Genomic DNA, 19,112 nt, shown 5'->3' with positions numbered 1-19,112 from the left:
ACTGGAATGCCCCAAAAGCTACACTAACTGCATGAACTGTGAAAATAATTACCAATACAGACAAAAATGCAAATTATTTTCAAGAACATAAAGATTTTGTTATAACAAGAAGAAGTTATATAGTAAATACAATGAAACCCAAATTTTACATGGCTGCATCTTCAAGATCTCAGAGCAGCAACATGTTATTAAAAATTCCTACATAATGTAACTTATTTCAAGTTGGTGCAATGGAAAGCATATGATCAAAAATGGGAAAAAATGGCAGAATACCTTTCTTACAATTTCCCATTCACAGAAATGACAAAACTCACCTGGCTCTCTGTGGGAAGTAACGTGTCCAATTTGTCAGTACTAGGGTGTTGCATGGAGTGTCCATTAACTGTGGCATGACTTGCAAACTGGGATGGATGGTCTGCAGCATGGTTAGGGAACTGAGAATGATCTGTGACGTGGCTTGGAAATTGAGAAGAAGGATGATCTGTTGAGAATCTCCGTATCACAACAAATGAATTTTCACTATCTGTCAATGAATGAGGTTGCTGCATCTCTAACTTAGCTTTATCATTCATTTTTACCATATTTTGACTCCAGTATCATAGAAGATACCTAAAAAACAAACAGAAATTATTAACAGTTTTCCGTTATGATACAAATGGATTATAGAACATTAACATTAAATTTGCTTTCATCTGGTCGTTGCACCTGAAATGTCGGATTTCGAGATGATGTACGTTGGATATTCCCAAATAGTACCAGATGGTTCCAGTGTATCAGAAAGTGGTAAGTACAGATCCCTGCACGTGAGCAAGGCATCAGTTGAGTGCTAGCGTGCCGTGATCATATAGATACAACAGGGATGTAAGTCAAATTATGCCTACTTTTTCTTTCTTTCTTAAAATTGACCACAAGGCAGCCAGGAACATCAACCAAGCATTTGAATTTGACACAGTAAATAAACAAATCATACAGCGGTGGTTCAAAAAATTCCGATCCGATAATATGACCCTTGAAAGTGAACCACATGGACATGCATTAGCAGGCACTGATGATGAACCGCAAGCACTAGTGGAGTCTGACCATCACCAAACTGTACGGGACATGGTGTGTACATTATTCCACAGTTTCCGGCCACTTGGAAAAGTCAAGAATCTGGATTAGTAGGCTCCCCCTGAGTTCACTGAACAACACATGATGTGTCACCTGGAAGGGTGCCTTTCCCTGATGTCCCCGAAGCGAAACGCTCCTTTTTTGCACAGAGTAGCGACATGTGATGAAAAATGGATATTATATGATAATCATTGTCACTATGCACAATGGCTAGATGCTGATGAGTCTCCAAAACACATGTCAAAACTAACCCACCATTCAAGGAAGATAATGGCGACTGTTTGGTTGTGTACTGCTGGCATTCATCACTATTTGTTCTTGAAAACTGGTGAAACAATGAATGCTGAGAGGTACAGCACCCAGCTGGATGACATGCTTAAAAAATTATGAGTTAAGCAGCCTACATTGGTCAAAAGAAATTAAGTATTAGTGCTTCACAACAATGTGAGGCTCCATGTGGCAAGAACAACAGTGCAAAAGCTACACAGCTTGCACTAAACAGGTGCAAGGATGCCACTGTCAGGTTATCATTGCTGTAAAATTCTTTAATCCTTCAATCCTTGCAGGAAAGGGGAGAGACTTCCACATTCACCATACTCAACGGACCCCTCACCAAACGAACACAGTTTTCTTTAAGCATTTGGATCATTATTTGTCAGGGAAAAGGTTCACCAATGAAGCAGCTGTCAACAAGACCTCTGAAGAGTTACGTCAGTACAAAATGTTGGAACTTCTATACGTGGCATTAATGCACTGGTATCTCATTGGAAGAAGTATGTTGCATCGAATGGTGCTTATTTTGATTAACAAAAGTTCCTTTCAACTGAGTTACTGTTGTTTAAAGTTTCACTACCAAATCAGATATTTCATGTCAATAACTTGATTAATTACAAACAAGGTTAAGAAATGACAAACAGAAAACATGAATGTTCTTCCTGCAAGAGTCACTTGATGTTTATAGCTGGCTTTGTTTTTGACCAGTTTTGGGCATTGTTGAAACTTTATTTTAAATTTGCATCTTTAATTCTTTATTAATTGTATTGATCAAGACAAATGAAAATTTGATGCACAATCTAATGCCTAGTAAAGGTCCTGGAGTCAGAAACATACATAAATTTACATTTGACTAGAGTCGGAAGTGGTAAAAAAAACCTTCTTAAGGGAGGGGGCATAGACGTAGCTACGGGGTGTGCCGGGCTGCTTTATCAAAGAGAATTAAAGACAGATATTTCAATAAGTGAGAAAATAAGCGGCAGTTTGTAAGAAGTTGAAAATGTCATTACTTGGTACAAACGTGTGCATTATCGCTGATGAAACGGGTGTCTATAGATTTTTGATTTTTTTATGTCATTGGAGAAAGAAGATATTTACTGCATTCTACTCTGTACTGCAGCGCTTTTTTTCTATACCTGTCACAAGCTGCACGTGTGAGAGAGAGCTTTCTCCAAGCTTACCCAAGTTAAAACTAAATTAAGAGCAACTCAGAAGCAGGATAGATTGGAAGCCCTGCTCTTGCTATTTGTGGAACAGGAAAAAGCTTCGTCTATTGATGTAAATGAAGTTATTGATAAGTTCAAGAACATTGTACCTTTTGACAGATGTCTCTTGTTATAGATGACGTGTATTGTGATGTATTTGTTTGCAACATTTATGAACATTTTGTGTGTGTGTGTAATTTCTATGCAATTTGATTTTTTCTACTACGTATATTCAGAAATTTTCAACACTGTCATTTAGTGAATTTATATTCCTTTACAAACATCAGTGGTTAAAGAGCCAAGTGATTGTGTTGCAAAATATGCTATTAAAAAGGTGCAAGACCTATTTTTTTTTCTTTGTGCACACCCAAATATAAAGTTCTAGCTACGCCTATGGAGGGGGGGATCATGGTTTTTACCATGGGGGACCCCTCCTTCCAACTATTTCAAATGAATGAAAGTACTTTAGTACACATTGACTGGCAATATTTTTCTTGTTCAACATATTTCACTTCTCTCTTTAATGTAAAAAGGCTTGTTTAAAAATTTCAAATGCAACTCTTGCCAAGTAATTCATAGCTAGACATTAAGGAGTATACAGTTACTCACAATGTTGTTCGTACAGATGAATTGTGAGAAGGAAAAGAAAGCAAAAATTATAAGAAGCCTTAGTACATTAGGTATTCTCCCTAAACTTTATTAATAACAAAAAACACACATTTTAGTGCACGTAAGCTACTTTTATGTCACATTTCTGTTCGTACACTTGCAATGAAAACAGAAAAAGAAAGAAAATTTTACAAAATGAGACAGTTCAATAGCCAGATGCATAACCCTTGGCCTTAGTAACTGCTTGGCATCTACTGTGCATAGAAGCAACCAAGGTCTTACAGATGTCTGGGCTGATTCTCCCCTCTTCAGATATTCTTTCGACTTGCACTCATGTTTATGGACAAGTTTCTTCAAAAATGTCCATAAATGCTCAATCGGATTCAGATCTGAACTTTGAACTAGTGTTTGCAACTGCTTTGGTACACTCAACATCAACCAGTTCCTGTTGAATTGAGCAGAACGTTTGCTGTCATTATCTTGCTGGAACACACGTAGCAACCCCATTTGCTGGACACTATTTTTCACGTTATTCTTCAGGATATTATTACAGACATGTTTGTCCATGATTCCACCAATGACTTGCATTTTCCAAACTCCTTTAGTCGACATACAGGCCCAGAACTCCTAATCTGTATGTAAATGTTCTTTAGCAAATCCGACTATGTCAACAAGTTTGCCCTTTACAAACAACATTGTGAGTAACTGTAGTTGATAAAAGCCAGCTATTTTGAATGGACTTTTTTCCATTTGTTCTCCACCAGGCTTATTAAATATACCTGCAAAGTATGTGCAGTTGCACATTCAGATAACTAAGAGTAGCTTTGTATACTTTAACTAACTAACTAACTCTCTAGCCTTCTTAAACCCGAAGGTTCATGGCTGCAGCAACACAGGCCTTCCATCTGTCCCTATCTTGAGAAAGATCTATATACTCTTTTCCAGCCCTACCGAATTTCCTTTAGGTCCATCTCAACGTTGTCCCTCCATCTTCATCTTGGCCTTCCTACAGGTCTCTTACCATCGGGTTTCCCAACAAGAATCCTGTAAACTCCTCTTTCCTCTCCCATTCGTGCCACATGGCCTGCCCACCTAAGTCTTCTTGATTTAATTATTCTAATAATATCTGGACATGAATACAAATTATGTACTTCTAAATTATGTAACCTTCTCCACTCACCTGTCTCCTCATCCCTTTTAGGTCCAAAGATTTTCCTAAGGATCTTATTTTCAAATACTCTCAATTTATGTTCCTCTTTCAATGTAAGGGACCAAGTTTCACACCCATATAATACTACAGGCAAAATTACTGTTTTGTATATTTTAACTTTTAGTTTCTTAGATATTAAACGAGAAGACAAAAGTTTATGAACAGAGAAGTAACATGCATTTCCTGAATTAAGCATACTTTTTATTTCCTCTTTAATATAATTTTCATTTGTTAATATTACTCCTAAATATTTGAATTTGGAAACTGGTTCAAACGAGTTGTTATCAATAATTAGATTTTGATTATTACCTAACACTTGGTTTCGGCCTGTAAGCATATATTTAGTTTTCTCTTTGATAACTTCCAAACCTATTTTTTTGAAAAATATTTTAGCATTATTCTTAATTGTATTTATATCATCCCCTAATAAGTCTACATCATCTGCATATGCTAACAACTGAGTCACACCATTTAATTTTAGTCTTTCTTTAGTTTCTTTTATCTTCCTAACAGCATATTCTAAGGTAAAATTAAAGAGCAATGGAGATAATGCATCTCCTTGTTTTAACCCATCATGAATTGTAAATTTGTCAGACATATTAATACCCACATGAATTTTACTTTCTGTTTCACTGGTGCATACTTTTATCATACTAACAAGCTTCTTAGGTATTCCAAACTAGACTAATATATTACATAATTTCTCTCTTTTGACCGAATCACATGCTTTTTTGAAATCAATGAATAGCTGATTGACATTTTGATTATATTCCCACTTTTTTTCAAGTGTCTGTCTGATGTGAAAAATTTGATCTGTAGTTGATCTGTTACGTTTAAATCCACATTGATAATCACCTATAATTTCATTAGCATATGGGGTTAGTCTTGTTAAAAGAATGTTAGATAATATTTTATATGTTGTTGAGAGTAGAGAAATTCCACCGTAATTATTGCAGTTCATTTTATCACCTTTTTTAAACACAGGAACAATTATGGATTCTTTCCACCGTTGAGGGATTTCTTCTTTATTCCACATTAAACAAATTAATTGATGAATTTCCACCATATTTAATTAACTCAGCTGGTATTAAATCAATGCCAGGTGCTTTGTTATTCTTTAGCCTTTTAATAGCATCTTTAACTTCAGTCAAGTTAGGTTCTGGAACTAAAGGTTCTACTGTGTGTACTTCATTCACTTCTGATTTATCTCCTACATGGACATTTAAAAGGTCATTAAAGTAGTTCTTCCATCTATTTAGAATATCGCTTGGGTCAGCTAGAAAATCACTGTCTTTATCTTTTATCAAGTTTACTTTAGGTTGCCACCCCTTTCTAAATTCATTTACACCTTTATATAAATCTCTCATATTTTGGTTTTTGCTGTTTGTTTCAATTTCGTCAATTTTGCTTTTCAAGTAATCTCTTTTTTTACTTCTAAACGTGTGGTTAACTTCTCGCTTTATTCTATTATAATTGCTTAAATTTGTATCATCAGAGTTATTTAACCACCTAAGTCTAGCCTGATTTCTTATTTCTATTAGATTATGACATTCATTATCAAACCATGGATTACATTTTCTTGGTTTATGGTATCCTATACTTTCTTTAGCTGCTGATTCTATTGCATTACGTATGTGCTCCCAATTCTTATTTACGTCTGTTTCATTTATATTTTCATCATCATTTAAATCCTGCAAAAACATCAAATCTATTTGACAGTTTAATTTGATAATCTTTCTTAATTCTTTCATCAGCAAATTTTCCTGTATTAAATTTTAGAACTTTTAGATTTTGTTGCTTATGATTTATCACTGAGAGTCTTTCTCTTAATTTAGCAATTACTAAATAATGGTCACTGGCACAGTCAGCACCTCTATGAATACGAACGTCAATTATACTAGTATGCCTTCTCTTATCAATGAGAATATGATCTATCATCTAATTATGAGTTTTACCATCTGGAGAAGACCAGGTATATTTGTGGATATCTTTATGTTTAAAAGTGGTACTTTTCACAATTAAATTCTTTGACGTTGCAAAAGTAATCAATCTTATACCATTATCATTACTTAATTCATGAAGACTTTCTTTACCAATCATGGGTTTAAATGTCTCTTCTTTGCCAATCTGTGCATTACAGTCACCTAACAGAATTTTCATATCATACTGAGAAAATTTATCAAAGACCTGTTCTAACTCTGTATAAAAATCATCTTTAGTATTATCATCTTTATCTTCCGTTGGTGCATGTATGTTTATTAAAATAATTTTACACCACCTACCCTGTAAAACTGCATATGATATCCCATCATTAATAAATTCTACTGTTTTAAGAGCCGAGATGATTCTATTATTTATGAAAAAGCCTGTTCCAAAATTATGATTTTCAGTACCACCATAGAAAAAAGTATAATTTTTAGTTTTACAATTCCCTTCTCCTGGCCACCTAACTTCCTGGACAGCTACTACATCCAATTTATACTTAACTATCTCATTAACTGTAGACTGAAATGCCCCAGGCCGGTAAAAGCTCAGAACATTCCAGCTGCCTAATTTAATATTCTTATTCCTAATATAGATCTTATCCTTAGTCCAGGGACCTCCCAAAGTAGTCCCCACGCGGAGATCCGAATGGCGGACTATTTTACCTCGGGAATATTTTACCATGGGAACATCCATGGCCTCATATCTTGTATACTTTTGTAAATAAAATTTGATAGTATGATATAATTTTCAAAATTTTCCATTGTGCAAACTGCTTGTCAAATACCCATAAGCCCAGTGAGTCTTTTCAGAATCATCTTTTCAAGTAAGAAAACTCCACTGGCATTCTTAACCCCATATTAAAAAAAAAAAAAAAATGAAATGTGGCTCCTGAGAAAAATCGGCTGGCACCTGAATTACAAGTACTGCAGTACACTAAGTGTATTCATTTTTCAACAAAATATTCCTGACCCAACAATTTCAAACCCTGAAGGATGGCCCAATTCCCAATTGTTTATAAAGTAATCACTGTACACATGCCTTTGAAATCTATTCATGGTCGTAACAAACTATTGATTTCTATTTATGTTTGTGCACAATACTTTCTTCCATAAAAAAGCTTACTATTCACAATACATATGTACAAGTACAACTATAACATAAATGGATATATACACCCGGTTTCATACTTAATAAGATCAGTTTGGTACTACTTCAGTGTCATGGTGATATTTTACTGGGTGTTTTGTGGAGAATGACTTTTCCCTTTCAGTTGCATCCATGTGTGTATTCTTTTACATGCAACCATTAATTCACTGCTACTGCCATTTACACGTGGTGGAAAAGGATTTTCTGCTTCAGACCTGTTACCACCTCAGGCTCTTATCATTACAATGACATCCCTAAATGCCTATACAGCTATACAGCTTACTATACTACATCATGGGTATGAAGGCAGACTGAGTACAACGAGATTGTAAAAATTCATGGTGGCCATGTCAGATCCCACTGTACCTCCTTGAGAATTATAATGAATTCTTTTTTATTCGACAGAGTTTGATGGTTTAAGTAATATAAAATTGGTTACAGCATGCGGGGAAACAAAATAACCAGGATGGCTACAGACAAGCAGAAATGAAATTCCCCGACTTTTCCAGGACAAAATTTAGATTTTTCCTTGATAATTATAAACCAAATTCATGTTTTTGCAAATGGAAATAAGAATGTCATACAGATCCAGGTATATTAAGTACCTATATAAGCTTTCATGAAATTGACTTCATTTCTCTATGATTTGCATTCAAACTTCAAAATAGTGAATTTGGAAAATTATTACTATTCACAAGCTAGGGAGGAATTATGGAATTTTTTAATATGAAGCCAGTTTTTCAATAACATATTTGATGATTTTTAAAGTTACGGCTAAATGAGATTAGAGTGAAGCGATTGATGCAAAAAGGAATTTTGTAATTTTTCAATCTCTTTAGCCTTTTTCGTTATTGTACGAGGGCTAGTAAAAAAAGAGAGAATATTTTTTTTATTTATCACACAGTGCACATGCAGTGGTGAAACAAATTTGCGCGAGAAGAACGTGTCTCGTGGAATTTGCAGATGAAATTGCAAGCGCATATGCACATGCATCAGCCAACACTGCACGAACAAAACACAAATGGTCAAAAGTAGCATACCAATAATTGAGTCTGTTCATGAGGAGTAGTACGCGGCTTTGAAATTTTGCATCCGTCTGCAGAAATCCACCACAAAAGCATACGAAATGTTGCAGCAGGTATACGGCGAAGATGTACTTCCACAATCAACCGCATTTCGGTGGTTCAAGCAGCTCAAGGAGGGCCGTGTTTCGGCCACAAAGCAGGGCAGGGCAGTCCCGGTGCTCCGGTCACCGCAGTGAACGAGATCATGGTTAACACAGCTGCCGTCATTGTTCGGGAAGATCGCCGAATAACAATAGATGAACTGGCGGACATGTTACACATTTTGCATGGTAGTGCGTTCACCATTCTGCACAATCGATTGCACATGAGATGCATATTTGCAAGATGGGTGCCGAGATTGCTAATGCCTGAACAGAAGCACGTGAGAGTGGAGGTGTGTCGGGAGTTTCAGCAACTGGTAGTGGAGCATGGCGAGGCCTTCCATCAAAACATTGAATGCATACTGCACCCTCCATACAGCCTGGATCTTGCTCCATGTTACTTTTTTTTTGTTCCCTCGTCTGAAATCGGAGATGCAGGGCAAGCCTTTTGACTCATCAAAGGTGGAGGCAGTTCTGAACCAGGACGGGCAGACACGGGCCAGGTATATACAACTCGATGGAGACTACTTTGAAAAACCTAGACCCTGTCTAATGTATTTTGTAAGTAAAAAATTCATTCTAATTCTTCTTTGACTAGCCCTCGTATGTTGATATTTCTACTGAGGTTTGGAACCCTCTGCTTGCAAGAACCACGAGTGGAGACTCATTTTTCAATGCACAAACCTACTTCTCTTTCCTATGTAAAGCAAACAACTTATTAACCCTTGCACACAAGTGAAACAATTAAATCATACAGAACAAAGTGTCATATTTCCTTACATTATCAATGGAACAGTACAAACATTCACAGTATATCCAAGTGAAGTACTGTGAAACTGCTAACATGCAGTTATACCATTATTACTGGCAAAAAGGGTGTATATATATATATATATATATTAAAAATTAAACACAAGCAATTTATGGAAGGGGAATCTACTGCATTGTAAAGGTGCCTGATTTCACTAATCAAATATTAAAAACAGGAACATGCTGTTGATAACAGGTTACAAGTATAAGGGGCATCCAGAAAAAAGTTCCAATGCTGCCTGTGATCTGAGCCCAACATTCATATGCAGGCAGGAAGAAGTGTCGTGTGGCTGTAATCTTGTGCAGTAAAACAGCAGATTTAGGACAGTTCTAGGTTAAAGATGGCAGCTCTCATACAGTCTCCTACTGACTGTGAGGTATGTGGGGTAATCAGATTTTTGCACGCTCAGAATTCAGAATAGAGCCACCAGCAATCGTGTGAGGTGTACAGATGAGACATCATGAGCAATAGTACGTATGATCAGATGATGAAGGCCAATACGATGTGCACGATCCCATGCAGGCTCGTTTACATCATTTCAAGTGAGAGATCTTGGACCACTCCCTATAGAGCCCTGGCTTTGCATGGGCCCACTTTTATCTCTTTGTTCAGCTGAAGAGATTTCTGGCACGACAAGGTTTTGACATATACACTGCAGTACAGATAGTTCCAGTCTTTGCTGTCAAGACATACATGCCATTGGCCGACAAAATTTAGTGTCATGCTACGACCAATGCCAGAACAACGGTTGTAATTATGACAAAAATTAGATTAGGAGTCACTGTAACTAATGGTTTTAATTACTACTGATATTCCTCTTTCATTAAAAGTTTACTATCCTTCGGACACCTATAACTTCTTCCGTTTTGTCAATTTTTGACATTCGTACTTACCTATCTGCTTTGTGCAACATTCCTTAAGGTGTATTGATATTTTTTTCATCAAAGTAATTCCAATTTTTCACATTATGAGTACTCCTTTCTCGTAGTCTTTTTGCTTGCCTGAGACACAATATGGCGCATACACCTTCCTACATAATCTCGAGTCGTGCTTGTGTTTTCATTCGTTATGCAGTGTTTCAACCTTCCGAACCAAGAAATACCCGTGAAGAATCAATTTTTTTAAAAAACTTTTTTGCATTGTTTTACGAAGAAAATTGTAATGGTTTGTGGCGCTATCCGTCCCGGAATTGGTGGGAAATTTAAACTAAAAACTTATTTTAGTTTGAAATTTTTGAGTCCAAATTTCCCACCGATACCGGGCTCCACCCCTGGGGGAATTGACCTACCGCCGACTACCGTGGCCCCGCCTCCGCTCCGATTAGCTGGCTTTCTCTATAGAGTCCCTGTTAAAGGCATGTTAGAAATTGGCCGGAGTCACGTGGTCCCAAAATTTTAAACTTGAAGAAATCAGTTTCCAGGATACGGAAAACTTAGCTGAATTTCACCATGCATCCACGACACGTCATATTAGGCATATGTCGACAGTCCATTCCTTCTAACGAGTAGCCTACATTCACTGCCACATTTTCGATATTCCTTTCCTCCACACCCAGTACGAATTTCACCATGCATCCACGACACAGCATGTCATGTTTCTAAATTTCGTTGCAAACATAGACAGTTCGAAACACTGGATACCCAATGAACATGAACAAAATACAATCACGAAGCGTGATGATGTACGAACGTGTATGCGCCAAAGGCTATTGTGCGTCAGAGAATTAATTTTCAACAAAGAACAAGAATTTCCATTATCATACATTCCCACATCACACAAAACACCTTCCCAATGTTAGACAATACTACAGGAACTTATTACAGTAAGTAGTTTCTTCTGTAAAAATGAAGAGATCTATCCGAACAATAGTAAACTAGTACTCTTCTTATAATTATGCATAATCGACAGGGAGCTTGATCTTTTATTTTTCTTTCAAATTGGTGTTATTTTTTCTTCTTTTCTTTCTTAACTTTTCCCAAAATTCACATTTTCATTTTAGCGCATATTGTGGCAAATATACCTAAATTTATATCTTCATCGTATTTTTAAACTAATGTTTTAAATTGTAGGTCACATGGTGTACATATTTTTGTGACAGTTTGATATGTTGGAACCGATTTTTGAGGAAGTTATTTTCCATTATTTCTCGCTCGACAAATGGCGATGTTATCACTCCCCTGTGGCAGTAGGTGAGCACTCTATCTCCACCAAAATGGCACCACTTAGCTCGGTGATTCAAATCACTTTTTGCGCAACAACTACTGATGATGCGGCTTCCGTGTGAAGCCCACCACTTTGCTCTGTGGTGCAAATTGTTCTGATAGAAGTTGAGAAAATATTTGATTGAATGTAACTAACTAACTCTCTAGACTTCTTAAACCTTAAGGTTCATGGCTGCAGCAACACAGGCCTTCCATCTGTCCCTATCCTGAGAAAGATCTATATACTCTTTTCATTCCCTACCGATTTCCTTTAGGTCCATCTCAACGTTGTCTCTCCATCTTCGTCTTCCTACTGGTCTCTTACCATCAGGTTTCCCAACAAGAATCCTGTAAACTCCTCTTTCCTCTCCCATTCGTGCCACATGGCCTGCCCACCTAAGTCTTCTTGATTTAATTATTCTAATAATATCTGGACATGAATACAAATTATGTAGTTCTAAATTATGTAACCTTCTCCATTCACCTGTCTCCTCATCCCTTTTAGGTACAAATATTTTCCTGAGGATCTTATTTCCAAATACTCTCAATTTATGTTAATCTTTCAATGTAAGGGACCAAGTTTCACACCCATATAATACTACAGGCAAAATTACTGTCATTGAATGTGGCTGTTAGAATTATTCCACGTACAACATGCATAGTTTTATCTTAGATAAAATGTTGGAAAGCGTTGTGTTCTAGATACACAAATATGGCACATTTTGTTTCCTTAAGCCTAAAATAGACAAGAATGTAGGTTTTCGAGGTATTTCTTGTTGTTGTTTAAGCACATTTTTAAAATTACTACAAAATGCAAACAATTCACATTTTATGCCAAGTTCTCGTTATTTCGCAATTTCAAATGGATGAAAAATGTGCCCACACATCACTTCAATTCATAAACACTACTTTGCAGCAATTGACATTTTTCACTATTATCGCGTTTGCAAAAAAATCAAGGTCCTTACTAATTGAACTTACTTTCTGGATGCCCCTCGTATAAATCAGTAGATGAAAATGAGAAATTTAGCAGGTCTGTCAGAGAAACGTCAATTACCGAAGAAAGTGATATGCTTTTAGATTTCAGTGATTATGATATTAAAATATTTATATATTTTTATTATAATTGTATTTCATAACATTGGATATTCCACGAGTTTAAACAGAAAGGACCGAAGGGAGGGGGAGGGGGGCGTGAATTGCAATACGAGTGTTGCAGAAAACTTGAGGTTGGGAGCATCATGCACTTGTCAAAGTTATATGATGTTTACCAATGTTACTGTTTCGTAACATTATTCAACATACAAGTATATCACGATTTCTTGGATTCTTCTTGACATGGACCTACAGTTCCATGTCACTGTAAATGAATGTTAACCTGTGCAAAACCATATTACGCCTGGATGAAAGAAAACCTTTGTATGCTTTTTTACATTGAATAAGATTAAGTGAGCCAGAAGAGTAATAAAATTCCAGCAGCATATTTGCAATGGTGCAGCAGACGAAGGCTCCATTTTTGTTGGATGCGACAAACATCGAAAATGACAAAAAATGTCATACAGGAAAAATCAACAAACATCGAATTCACGAGAGCACAATGTGTGTGCTTTTTTGTCGGATGTCGCAGAATGACAAGTATCGAACTGCTACATTCAACAAAAAATGCATGCATATAAGGAGCAAAAAAGTTTGTTGAATGAAATATTGTACCACAATAGACAAACTCGGATATACAAGGCACTGTTTATGCATGGAATTTTTGTCAGATGTTGCAGTCTGAAGACATTCAACAAAAATCAATTCCATTAGAATGCCATGCATGTGATTTTTGTCGCATGTTGTAGTGAACATTTTGTCGAAGTTCAACATTAGTTAGACGGCGATATCCGACAAAAATCGTATCCATCATAGGAGCCTAATTGTTCATATGACAAATACTGTACCACGGCATTCAAAACATTACAGGCTTGCATAACGCCCTTTTTGTTTCCATGTTCCTTCAGAATGTCCGACAAAATGCCATGCTAAGACGTTCAACAACTATCGGACAGTGCCACAGTGGCAATCAAAAATAATGCACGGAACCAGGTTCGATACCCGATGGAGGAACATAGTGGCAAGAATCCCACTTAAACTGTAGGTCCATTCCCAATTAACCTTACTTTGCACAAAGTGGACTTAAAAAGCCAACTCAATCAATCTATACACTGAAAACAATAAGAAAAAAATGATATTTTTGATGGTGTATGGTCGATCACCTCTCTTTTCAAGATAACAATAAATGAAGAATGGTTGAGCATACGGATACTTGCTTTTAGGCTAGAAGCTATTTTTGAAATCATAAATTTTCAGTAACCACCAAACGTCTCTAATTCCCTTATTTTCGTATTTTTCGCATTAATACTTACGTATTCTGCATTCCTAAGGATTCTTCAAGGTGGCATTTTGTTTTTTCCACGCAAATAATGTCAATTTTAGAAATATCGAGTATTTTTATATTGTTCACTTTCGCTTGCGTTACATGCGATAAGGCGGAGAAATCTTGACTAGCGTTGTCCATGATCAGTGGTTATGCAGTGTTGCAACCTTCTTCATAGAAAAATACCTACTTTAGTGTTACTGATTTTGTATTTCTTTCCAGATTCGAAAAACGAACCCCACGAACCATTCACGGATAGCCCTACGAACCATTCACGGATAGCCCCACGAACCATCCATAAATAGCCCCACGAACCATTGACGGATAGCCCCATGAACCATTCACGGATAGGTCCACGAACCATTCACGGATAGCCCCATGAACCATTCATGAATAGCCCCACGAACCATGCACGGCAAGGTTAGATTAGGTAGGGTCACGTATAGGTTACAATAGTTAAATTTGTTTTTAAAATTAGAAAAACATTTTTTCGGGTTCAAAAACCCCACGAACCATTCATAAATAGCCCCATGAACTATTCATAAATAGCCCCACGAACCATTCACGGATAGCGCCACGAACCATTCTTGGGCTAGGCAAAATAAGCCACAGTATAGAAAATTTTATTGCGTAGTAAAATGCACAGTTTACATGGACTCTTAAAGTTTGGACATTCCAATTCCTTCAAAATTCCATGGTGAATTACAAATTGTACAGGATCTTCAACGCCGTGCAATTTCACCACGCATCCTGTGCACGTCATGTTGTCGCAAATTCGTAATGACAAATGATGAACAGTAACGCACGTTTATTTACGTTATACAACTGTTACACAGTTACAAAACCGCGTATTTGGAAACACTGACCGATTGTGACGTCATGAAACGCTCGCAAATATTTGGTTCACGTAGTAGACGGACAGCAAGGGAACAGCTTTCGTGCATCGGAGTGAAATTAATGTAAAAAATTACATGATTTATCGGCAAAAAAGTTTCAACGAGGGAAAAACACACTTCCAAGACCTTCCTAAAGTATAAATAAACTCATTTCGGTAAGTACTTTCTCCTGTAAAATTGAAGAAATACGTTTTGCGGATACGAAAATTTTACCCAAAATTTATCTTACAAAATATTATATTTGTGAGTTTTGGTAACAGTAGTATAAGTCGGAGACGGATTTCTTAAAATTTACAGGAGAAAAGACGAGAAAGTACTTACGGAATTGTGTTCTTGAGGACTTTCTGAAGCCGGAGATATTTTTTTTATAATCCTGCTACGTATTTTGCCTGTAAATAAGGTATTTTTCGTCAATCATGCATCTCCGTTGTGCGATAGCTCGTGCCGCCATTACCGTCGACTACGTGAATCAAATGTTCCGTGCGTTTGGTTATGTAACCCCCTCACAGTGTAGCAACCACGCGGAAGCTTGACAAGATGACGTGTGAGCGGTTTTTTTTTTCAATAAAAGGTAAGACTCTAGTTTACGTCCTTTTCCTAAGGAATACGTGTCATATATCGTTGAAAAGCTTATTTTATAAGGAATTCAACAACGTAAATCCCAAAGCGAGCAAAAATTTCCTGAAGGAGTAAATCGAGAAAAACCGATGTTGTCCGGATATGCGCAATTGAACGTACTGAGGTATTTTTTAGATGATGAAGCACATATTTAGGGGTGAAATGAGTGCTAATGGAACCTAACCTAACAGGCCTAACCTAACCTCGTAGGCATACCTCGACCCCGTGAATGGATAGTGGGGCTATCGTGAACAGAAAGTGTAAAAAGAAAAAGGTACTTACCCGAAGAGATGCCGGGTGCCGCACCACGATCGCGCACCGCGAACGCAAAGAAGCAATCACCATGCAGATAAGGACGTAAAGTACAGTCTAGCCTCAATTTTCGCTTAAAAACCTTTTGTGAATAGTTTGTGCGGAATTTATCGGTTCATAAGTTTGGAAACACTGCACATCAGCTGACGATACTGCATATCAGCTGACGATAGACAACGTGAGTCAAGATTTGCCCGCCGAATTAGCTACGACCAATAAATGATTATAATGTTAAAAGTAACGTGTTTTTCATGGAAAAAAAAAGTTATGGCCAGCTTGAAAAATCTTCCGCTATGCATACGAGGTAAGTAGCAATGATTTTTATTTGAAAACAACCGAGTTTTATGTGTCTCCGGCTTATACTACTGTTACCATACAAGGCTCCGTAAGGCTCTTATAATACTTGCCAAAATCATTAAACATTCGGAACGGTTACCTCGAGAACTCGTCGGGACAGAATGAAAAACGGGACGTTCCCGTTGCAGTACGTTTAGGAACCATATTCACGTCCAAACGCTGGTTATTCAATATATTTAGCGAAATATAGTAATTGGTGTCTGAAATACTTATTGGAAATTGAAAAATAAACATTACACCAATAATAATGCCTTTGAACGTAAAATGGCTATTGGTATGAGCATAGACAAAACTGATTATTTTCTCTGTGTTATGACTCATCCTAAACAAAACAATGTTTAAAATTCACTTGTATTCTAAATAAATTCAATGGTAACACAAATGTTTCTACTGAACATTCCATAACATGAAAACATGCTTGTAAGGCAGTAAAAAATTGTTTCCATTCGTCTAGGCACTTTATCACTTTAAAAAAAATCCTTAAAAGCGAGAAATCTATCTCCTACTCTTTGCACAATCTAACCTTTCACAGTACATAAACACGCATGCTATTGTGAAGTTATGGCACAATACCGTTCTCTTACCATACTAAAAATAATTCAGACTATGTAAATGTCAAAATTATACTATCACAAACCTCAACTATGCTGTTAAATGGACAATTCTTATCTGCAGTCACAACACGTTGTGTAATACATAAAACGATAAGGATAAACACTATGAGCCGATAAGCTCTACAGATGAGTCGTTCGCTAACGAACCAATCTTTTTGAACGGATCTTTGCGAACAACTACTAACCGGGGGTGCGTTCCGAAAGTCATAACGAAACGAACGATAGTAACTGGGCTCGTGAACCTGGTGAAACAATTTAGTTTACAGACTTAAGAGGTTGATTAGTACATATCTCAAATTCAGAGAGGTATGCAGCAGGGACGGCGCCAGAAATTTTCGACCGGGTGGGCAGAACCTCCATAGTGATAGACAGTAGTGGTGGTGGGGGAGTTCTGCAACCGAAAATGGGGCTCGGTGGGGCTCGCCTTAATGGATTTCTCTCGTAAGGCATGAGCCCCATTTTCTGGCAGTGTTGCCAGCTCCTTACTCGAAAAAATCACCAAGGTTTTTTTTGGGGTCTAACCTAGCCTAAAGCAAGGAGCTGGCAATCTTGCTTGAGGCTCGCCTTAATGGATTTCTCTCGTAAGGCATGAGCCCTATTTTCTGGCAGTGTTGCCAGCTCCTTACTCGAAAAAATCACCAAGGTTTTTTTTTGGGTCTAACCTAGCCTAAAGCAAGGAGCTGGCAATCTTGCTTGAGGCTCGCCTTAATGGTTTGCTCTTGTAAGGCATAAGCTCTATTTTCTGGCAGTGTTGCCAATATTTTACTCGAAAAAATCACCAAGGTTTTTTTTTGGGGTCTAACCTAGCCTAAAGCAAGGAGCTGGCAACCTTGCTTGAGGCTTGCCTTACAGTGCATAAAGCAAGAAGCTGGCAACCTTGCTTGAGGCTTGCTTTACAGTGCATAAAGCAAAGTTGCCAACCTACTGGTACTTTTGCCATAGCCTTTTACAAAAAAGAGAGAGGAGAGAGAGAGGGAAGAGTTAAACAACCGACAGCTGCCAACACCCACCTACAGCCTTTTTTTTCTTGGTCTAACCTAACCTAAAGCAAGGAGCTGGCAATTTTACTTAAGACTTGCCTTACAGTGCATAAAGCAAGGTTGCCAACCTACTGGTATTTTTGCCATAACCTTTTACAAAAAAGAGAGAGAAGAGAGAGAGGGAAGAGTTAAACAACCGACAGCTGCCAACACTCACCTACAGCTTTTTTTTCTTGGTCTAACCTAGCCTAAAGCAAGGAGCTGGCAACTTTGCTTGAGGCTTGCCTTACAGTGCATAAAGCAATTTTTGCCAACCTACACACACTAAACAAGGAGAGCCGGCAACAAACACGCACTGCCGTAAAAGAGAGAGAGATGGGTGGATGGTAATATAGTATGTGTGTGCGTGTGTGCGTATAATATGTAGCATTATTAACTAGAGTGTGTTGGCAATTTACTTACAACTAAAAAAAAATAGAGATGCCAACTTTGCTGTAAGATGAAAAGAGAGAGAGAGAGATTTATGGCTGGCAACAGTGGTGAGCGATGTCCTCTTATTGTAAATTTTTTCCAAGTCCCAAAAAAAAAAAAAGAGAGAGGCCAATGTTTATATATCGTGACTTTTGTAAACCTCTCTCGGGGGAACGATGTGCCACACACGCGTGCGCGCGTGTATTGTGACGCAAACAAACAAACAAAATAATAATTGTTGTTTTTTAGGATACCTGGCCCCTATAACCTCGCCAGGGTGCGTGGTGCCCAGCCAAAAAAGTAAAAGTTTTCTAATGGCTGCGGTTATCTACAACCGCACCTCTGTAGAGTTTCACGTGTTTTTTTTTTTCTCAAACTTCCATGAAACTCTACAGAGGACCTCCGTAATGCATGCAACGTGTACTAACGACTCTAGTGTTATTTGATGTTGTGATATTTTTGGATATAGAGTTTTATTGTGAGATATAGATAAAAATAATTATGTTTATTATAATATTTTCTTGATGAAGATGGAGAATATGTGTGTGTTACTAATAAAGTTGCATGCTTTTTTTTTCTAGTGTGTGTATGTGTTTTTGATGTTTCGACAGCATCTGAAACGATAAAAAAAGAAATTTTATTGTTAATTTTCACGTGTAAAAACAACAACAAATTTTTTTGTGCAAATTTTCTGATTCTCTCGTGCTATAGTGCAAAAAAAGATATTGT

General features: G+C 37.2%; 1 protein-coding gene across 5 annotated transcripts in view; it reads right to left on the bottom strand.

Annotated features, from left to right (window-relative positions):
* The window catches only part of LOC145987938 (optineurin-like), a 125,869-nt gene extending 108,823 nt beyond the window's left edge, over positions 1 to 17,046 (bottom strand). For 4 of the 5 annotated variants that reach the window (XM_083122768.1, XM_083122769.1, XM_083122771.1 and 1 more), the window contains exons 1-2: positions 16,956 to 17,046; positions 315 to 609 (exon numbers count right to left, since the gene is read on the bottom strand). In XM_083122768.1, coding sequence (XP_082978894.1) covers positions 315 to 581 — 267 coding nt within the window. In that variant the 5' untranslated portion in view covers positions 582 to 609; positions 16,956 to 17,046. Of the gene's footprint in view, positions 1 to 314; positions 610 to 16,902; positions 16,926 to 16,955 lie in introns of those variants that run through there. The other variant, XM_083122770.1, reaches the window with a different exon arrangement.
* Positions 17,047 to 19,112: the final 2,066 nt, after the last annotated feature.

This window comes from Lepisma saccharinum, chromosome 5, assembly GCF_977018435.1.
Source record: "Lepisma saccharinum chromosome 5, izLepSacc3.1, whole genome shotgun sequence".
Lineage (NCBI taxonomy): Eukaryota > Metazoa > Arthropoda > Insecta > Zygentoma > Lepismatidae > Lepisma > Lepisma saccharinum.
The sequence above is the reverse complement of the archived record's forward strand: the minus strand, read 5'-3'. Positions and strand labels throughout refer to the sequence as shown.